The 6,882-nt window shown below is 41.4% G+C and overlaps 1 protein-coding gene across 1 annotated transcript in view; it reads left to right on the top strand.

The window, feature by feature from the left end:
- Positions 1-302: 302 nt before the first annotated feature.
- EXO1 (exonuclease 1) overlaps positions 303-6,882 on the top strand; it is a 48,393-nt gene continuing 41,813 nt past the window's right edge. Inside the window, exons 1-4 of the mRNA XM_027564721.1 lie at positions 303-702; positions 1,089-1,281; positions 2,704-2,877; positions 5,778-5,897. Coding sequence (XP_027420522.1) covers positions 2,717-2,877; positions 5,778-5,897 — 281 coding nt within the window. The 5' untranslated portion in view covers positions 303-702; positions 1,089-1,281; positions 2,704-2,716. The remainder of the gene's footprint in view (positions 703-1,088; positions 1,282-2,703; positions 2,878-5,777; positions 5,898-6,882) is intronic.

Genomic DNA, 6,882 nt, shown 5'->3' with positions numbered 1-6,882 from the left:
CTATGTTACTATTCAAGTCTTTATAGAGCAAGGTTGAGTCTTAGTTGAGAAGAGGGCAGAGGAGCCCGTCCAGTTAGTTTAAGTAAAGACTCTCTGTCACTTATCAATTAAATTACTTAGTAAGCGCTTCCTCCACTTCTGGAAGTCTACAGGAAGGGTCCAAAGAATGTATACCTCAAGTTGCACTTTCTGTGTTCCTGGAACCACGTGCAGCGCCTGTTAAGAGCCAGGGTAAGCAGCACAACACAAGCACTAGGGACAATTCCAGCCAGGACCCTTTTTAAGTTTGGAAACCTCAACATAAACACAGGGCGGCGTTCTCCCAGCTTCAGCGCCTGGACCTGAGGCCGCAATTGGGAGAGATCCACGACTCCATCAGCCTGCGAAAGGAGCTCAACGAGCGTTCCGGGAGCCATGCCCTGTGAGGCAGCTCAGCCAGCTCCGCTCACCCTCCATAAGGACGCTTCGGAGTCCAGGGGCTGACTGCGGTGGCGGATACAGGTATCCAGGTGGCCAGGACCTGGTGTCTCAGGCAGGAAGCGAGGAGCCGTGGGAAGCTGAGCAGACGTCGCAGAGGAGGTGACGTCACTTCTGGGCGGAGTCTCGGGCCATCCCGCGCAAATTGAAAAGTCCGGCCCTCCGTGCTGCGCTGCGTCCCTGCTTCTAGCTTTTGGCGCAGCTGGCTGGCGCGCTGCGGCACAGGTGAGTGCGGGCCGTGGCCTTGGGCTTCTGAGTCCGCACCTAGCTGCCATCGGACGGACGGGAGAAGAGGGACCTCCCCGGGAAGCAAGCGGAGCCAGCTGTGCAGAACACGCGGTAGATCCGGGCTGGTCCCCGCCCCTGCCCTTGGATATCCCGGGTCTTAGGGGCAGAAGAGGAGCATCTGGCAAGTTACTAGACCCTGCAGCGGCCCTGGGAGACGGTGCGGGGGTATATGGGCCAGGGGAGGGCGCTCAGCCAGACCAGGGCTGCGGTTTGGCTGACTGAAGGAGGGTCCTTTCGTTTTCCTGAGGAAGCTACCAGGGCAGGCTTACCTGCAAGCTCCCACCTTCCAAATGCTTGACAAGTATATTCTTCATGTTGTGCAGGCCAAAGGAACGTGTCTTCTGGAAAGGGCGTGTGGGCCCCCCTTCCAGTCCGTGAGAGAGGCTGGAGCGATGACGTTGTGCTGTCAGTACTGCCGGGTGCCGCGGGCGGTCCCCTGAGGACGCTTTGTGCCTAAAACCCCCGATCTCCTTCATTGTTTCATCGTGCTAAAGAGGAAACATTTAGGAGAAACTTGTAAGTTTCACGAAATATATGTATTGTGTCGGGCTTCCCTGGTAGCTCAGTGGTAAAGAATCCGCCTTGGGGATTCCCAGGTGGCGCTAGTGGTAAAGAACCCGCCTGTGCAGGAGACAAGAGATGAGAGTTCGATCACTGGGTGGGGAAGATCCCCTGCAGGAGGAAATGGCAACCCACTCCAGTATTCTTGCCTGGAGGTCCCATGGACAGAGGAGTCTGGCAGCCTACTGTCCATGGGGTCGCAAAAGAGTTGGACACGGCTTGGCGACTAAGCACCAGCATACACTATGTCAATTTTCCTCAGAAGAAGAAAACTCTTTTTAGGAACCTCTGAGAGGTCGGAGACTAATTGTTTTTCATAAATTGTGGTGTGAGGACCTCCTGCATCCAAATGACCTGCCTTGTTTAAAATGCAGAATTCCCACCTCACTCGAGGACTAATGAATCATAGTCCCTAGGAGTGGAATTTAGACTGTAGGAAGAACTGAAATTTGAAGACTGCTGTACTAGACTATCAGAACTTTGATACAGGGTATCATCAGCGTGAGTCTGTCTTTTGATCTTGTACATTCTTCTTTTCCTCCCAGACTTAATACCTCTTGTGAGAGATTTATTTTAGGAAATGCTAAGCAACTGCTCAGTTTTTGTCACGGGGTTTGGAGGAGGGGACAGTAATTGCTAGGGAAAGGATTGGCAGCTACAGGTTTCTGTATAGAAAGGAGGCTTGGGGCTGCAACTTGGATGGAAGATGGTGGAAAGCTAAAACATTTTTCTCGAAACTAATTGGACAGTAGGTGCAGTTTCTCCTTATTTGGGGATAGTTTTCAGAGAGTCTGATGGAGTTGCCCCTGGGCACCACCACTGCTTATTAACAGAATGTTGGTTTCTTGGAATAAAGCATTCTGAAGGTGGTAAATTTCAGTCCTAAAAAAGTACACCTTTAGTTCTAGAATTGTTTGTTTTATTTTTCAGTTGAAATGTCTTATGAAGTATTTTGCATGTTATTTCATATAATGCCTGTGCAGATGCAGGTGATATCATAGCATATACAGTTTTATAGATGTTATAAAGCAATGCCTTTTTGGAGAGAAGACAGACTCATACTTTTTTAGTACCTTCTACCTGCTTTGTTCAGTGTTAAGGGCTTAGAGTAAACATGATTCCAAATGGGAAAGCACTTTAGAAAGAATAAACACTAAGGAACTATCAAGTGGCATTAGATTAGGATACTAGACTATGGAGGTTGTTTGACAGAGAGGGGCCCACTTAAAATATTAAAGAGCAGTGATTCTCAAATATCTGAACAATAACAGTTGCTATATCAATTTCCAAGCTCTTTTCTTTATTTTTCCAAAACTGCAGTAAATATATTTTGCTTTAAATTTTGCTGTTTTCCCTTTCTCTTTTTATATCATATAGTTAACTTGGCACTATGGGGATACACGGATTGCTGCAATTTATCAAAGAAGCTTCTGAACCTATCCACATAAGGAAGTATAAAGGGCAGGTGGTAGCTGTGGATACATATTGCTGGCTTCACAAAGGAGCTGTTGCTTGTGCAGAAAAGCTAGCCAAAGGTGAACCTACTGATAAGTAAGTTTGGATCTTATATTAATTCTTTGCCAGTTAAGAATGAGACTTACAATGACCTTTTTTCAGAAAGGAGTCATTTTTATTCAGTGCAGGGTTTATTAAGAAGTGAGAATATATGCTTTAGAATATTGCCAAGGAACATTTCCCTCTTTGATGTAGGTCTAGTTTCCATTCTTTCTAATAAGCCAGAGTATTAGAACACTAATGGACAAAGGCCAAAGACTCTCTTCTTTTTTCTATTATCTAAGGTAAAACTTTTTAACAATATTCTACAAATCCATGGTGATTTCACAATTCATAGGCAACACATTTGCTAAGCCCTGTTAGCCAAACAAGGCAGTTGTTTCTAAGGGACATGGTGTTCTCATTCCCTTTTACTTCACTTGGGGCCAAAAATTGTGGCCATCCTGATATCCAGTCATAACTCTGTGCCTTCATTTGAGGCAGGACAAATGCCTTCTTTATTTTTTAAATAGAAACACTAGAAAAACAAGCAAGCATAGTTTTTAGACAGAGATTTTCCACAGGGATTTGGACACTATTATGTATTTTCTTTTCTGCAATGCATGCTTTATCTCCTAGAGTAAAGGCTCACAGATCTTAGTCCGATGTACTTAAGCACAAAGGACATTAATGATCCTTTTTGTTTACAGAAAATGGAGGAGGGGGTGGGGATGGACAGCAATAGAGAAATCATTATTGAAAAGTAGCTGTGTGTTTGGGGCTTTCAGGCCTATCAAGTTAATTTGCCCAAAAGTGGAGAGTCTGGGCATTTCAGCCACTCTCAACTGTTGTAATCATTTTTGGAAAGTGATTTGTTTTCTACCACTGAATTTGAATGGGACGACAGAGGATGAGATTGTTGGATGGCATCACCGACTCAATGGGCATGAGTTTGAGTAAGCTCAGGGAGCTGGTGATGAACAGGGAAGCCTGGCGTGCTGCAGTCCACGGGGTCACAAAGAGTCGGACATGACTGAGTGAACTGAACTGAATTTGAGCAGTAGCAGTAATAGTTCAAAACTGCAAGTTTTTCAGTGCTGCCTTCAGTGTTTCTTTTAATTCTCTTCCCTAGGAGGAGAACTTTATCTCCTATTTATTGGTATTTGTTAAGGGTTCTAATATTTTTGAGTAACTGGAAGAGCTATCCAGAGTGCAGGGGATATCTTTTATTACCAGATGAACTCCACAGGTCCGGCCTCTGGCAACCACAAGCCTGTAGTCTAGATCGCCTCCTTTGTTGACGATCAGCTGTCCAGAGGTGTGTGAGTTTATTCTTGCGCTGTGTATTTTATTCCATTCATCTCTGTGCCTGTTTTTGTGCTGATACTGTGTTGTTTTGGTTACTATAGCTTTGCAGTATTGTGTGAAGTCCGGGAAGTTAAGCAGGAGCCTCTTGCTTTGGTTTTTTTTTTTTCTCAAGATTGCTTTGGCAATTCTAGGTCTTTTATGGTTCCATTTAAGTTTTAGGATTATTTACTCTAGTTTTGGGGGAAATGTCATTGGTATTTTCATAGATATTGCATTAAATCCATAGGTTGCTTTGGGTCATATGCCATTTTAACAATATTAATTCTTCCAATTAAAAGAGCATGGGATATCTTTCCATTCTTTGAGTCATCTTCAGTTTCCTTTTAATGTTTTATACTTCTCAGCATATGTCTTTCACCTCTTTGGTGAGATTTATTCCTAAGTGTTTCAAAAGGGATTGTTGTTTTCATTCCCTTTCTGCCATTTCATTGTTAATATATAAGAACACAACTGATTTTGTATGTTAATCTTGTATCCTGCTACCTTGCTAAGTTCGTCTATCAGTTCCCCTGGTTTATGTATGGAGACTTCAGGGTTTTCTATTCATAGTATCATGTCTTCACTACCAATTTAAATACATTTTATTTCTTTTTCTTATCTGATTGCTGTGGATAAGACTTCCAGTATTATGTTGAAGAGAAGTGGTGAGAGAGGATATCCTTGTTTTGTTTCAGATTTTAGTGGGAAGGCTTTGAGCTTTCACTGTTGAGTATTATATTCACTGTGGGTTTGTCATAAATAACTTTTTATTATGTTGAGATATGTTCCCTCTATACCCACTTTCATAAGGGTTTTTATCATGAATGGATGTTGAATTTTGTCATATTTTTTCTGTGTCTATTGAGATGATCATGTGGTTTTTGTCTTTTCTTTTGTTGATGTGATGTATCACCTTGTTTGATATACATGTGTTGAACCATCCTTGTGACCCTGGAATGACTCTACACATAGTAATTTTAATTGTCTTGCCAGAATAAAAATCTAAATGCAATACATGATTCTTGTTTGCATCCTGCACTGGGGGAAAACTGTAGCAGAGCTGTGCTACAGTCAACTTACATGAGCTTCCTATACACCATCTTCTCCCAGTTCAGCATTTAATGAGCCTGCGTTAGTAGTTTATCCACCATTGTAGAATACGCATGTCAAGGCAATTGACAAACACTACAAATCAGGCACCCCTTTCCCCAGAACTGGTTGTTGCACGTTTATTAGGTCACCACTGGTTATAACCTTACTGAGACAATTGGATAAATTTTAATATAGACTGTATATTAGATAATATTATATTACTATTAGATTTCTTGGGTATAATAATGGTGTTGTTGGAGAAATCAGGTATTCTACTGTTCTTTTAACTTTTCAATAGATTTGAAATTTCTCAAAGCAAAAGAAAACGGGTGGGAGGGTGGAGAGGTAAAAAGATTAGATTTAGAATAATGCAATGTCAGAACTTCAGGAATGTAAAGTCTTAAATCTACACCTGAAGAAAACATATAGCCAGTAGCCCATTAGGATCCAAGGCAGGATTTGAATCCAAGTCTAAATTAGAGTTTATATTTCTTAATTATTTTTCTTCATTTTCATAGGTATGTAGGATTTTGTATGAAATTGGTAAATATGTTACTATCTCATGGGATCAAGCCTATCCTGGTATTTGATGGATGTACTTTACCTTCTAAAAAGGAAGTGGAAAAGTCTAGAAGAGAGTAAGTGATACCTTAATGTAATTATTTAAGGTTTGACATTGTGGTCTCTATGATACTAATTTCTCTTTTGTTTTAGTTTGTCAAGGCTTGTTTTAAACTCGTACCTAAATGGATTTCCTTAAATGTTCCATGTATGCTGGAAAGGAAAGTATTCCTCAGTTATTGAGTGGATAGTTTTATGTCTGTCCAGTAAATCAAGCTTATTGGTTGTAGTATTCAAATCTTCCATATCCTTATTGATTTTTTGAATGTTTTTTTAAATGTGTGTCTACTTAATCCTACTTAATGAGCTTCCCTGGTAGCTCAGCTGGTAAACAATCTACCTGCAAAGCAGGAGACCCCAGTACGATTCCTGGGTCAGGAAGATCCCCTGGAAAAGGGATAGACTACCCACTCCGGTATTCTTGGGCTTCCCTGGTGACTCAGACAGTAAAGAATCTGCCTGCAATGCAGGAGACCTGGGGTCAATCCCTGGGTTGGGAAGATCCCCTGGAGAAGGGAATAGCTACCCACTCCAGTATTCTGGCCTGGAGAATTCCATAAACAGAGGAGCCTGACTGGCTGTAGTGGAGGCACAAAGATTCAGACACAACTGAGCAACTTTCACTTTACTTAATCTATCAATTACTAAGAAAAGTATGTTAAAATTTCACTATAATAGTGGAATTGTCAGTTCCCTTGTAGTTCTGTCCATTTTTTTTTCCTGCTTTGTTTGTTTTGAAGCTATTTTATCGGTAGCATTCAGGTTTAGAATTTGTTATTTTTTTGGCATGTAAGAACAATATGCACTGACTTTTTAAATTTCTGTGCTTTTTTGTTCTAAAGTCTATTATGTCTGATGTTAATATAGCCATAACAATTTTCTTTTGTATGTTTCTAATTTCTTTTTCTGTTGACTTTTACTATGTCATTGGTTTTAAGTTTGCCTTTTATAAAGAATATATCACTGTAATTTTTTTAATCGATTCCATCAGTCTTTGTCATT

The sequence above is a fragment of the Bos indicus x Bos taurus genome, chromosome 16 (assembly GCF_003369695.1).
Source record: "Bos indicus x Bos taurus breed Angus x Brahman F1 hybrid chromosome 16, Bos_hybrid_MaternalHap_v2.0, whole genome shotgun sequence".
Taxonomy (NCBI): Eukaryota; Metazoa; Chordata; class Mammalia; order Artiodactyla; family Bovidae; genus Bos; species Bos indicus x Bos taurus.
This window is presented reverse-complemented; position numbering and strand designations above follow the sequence as displayed.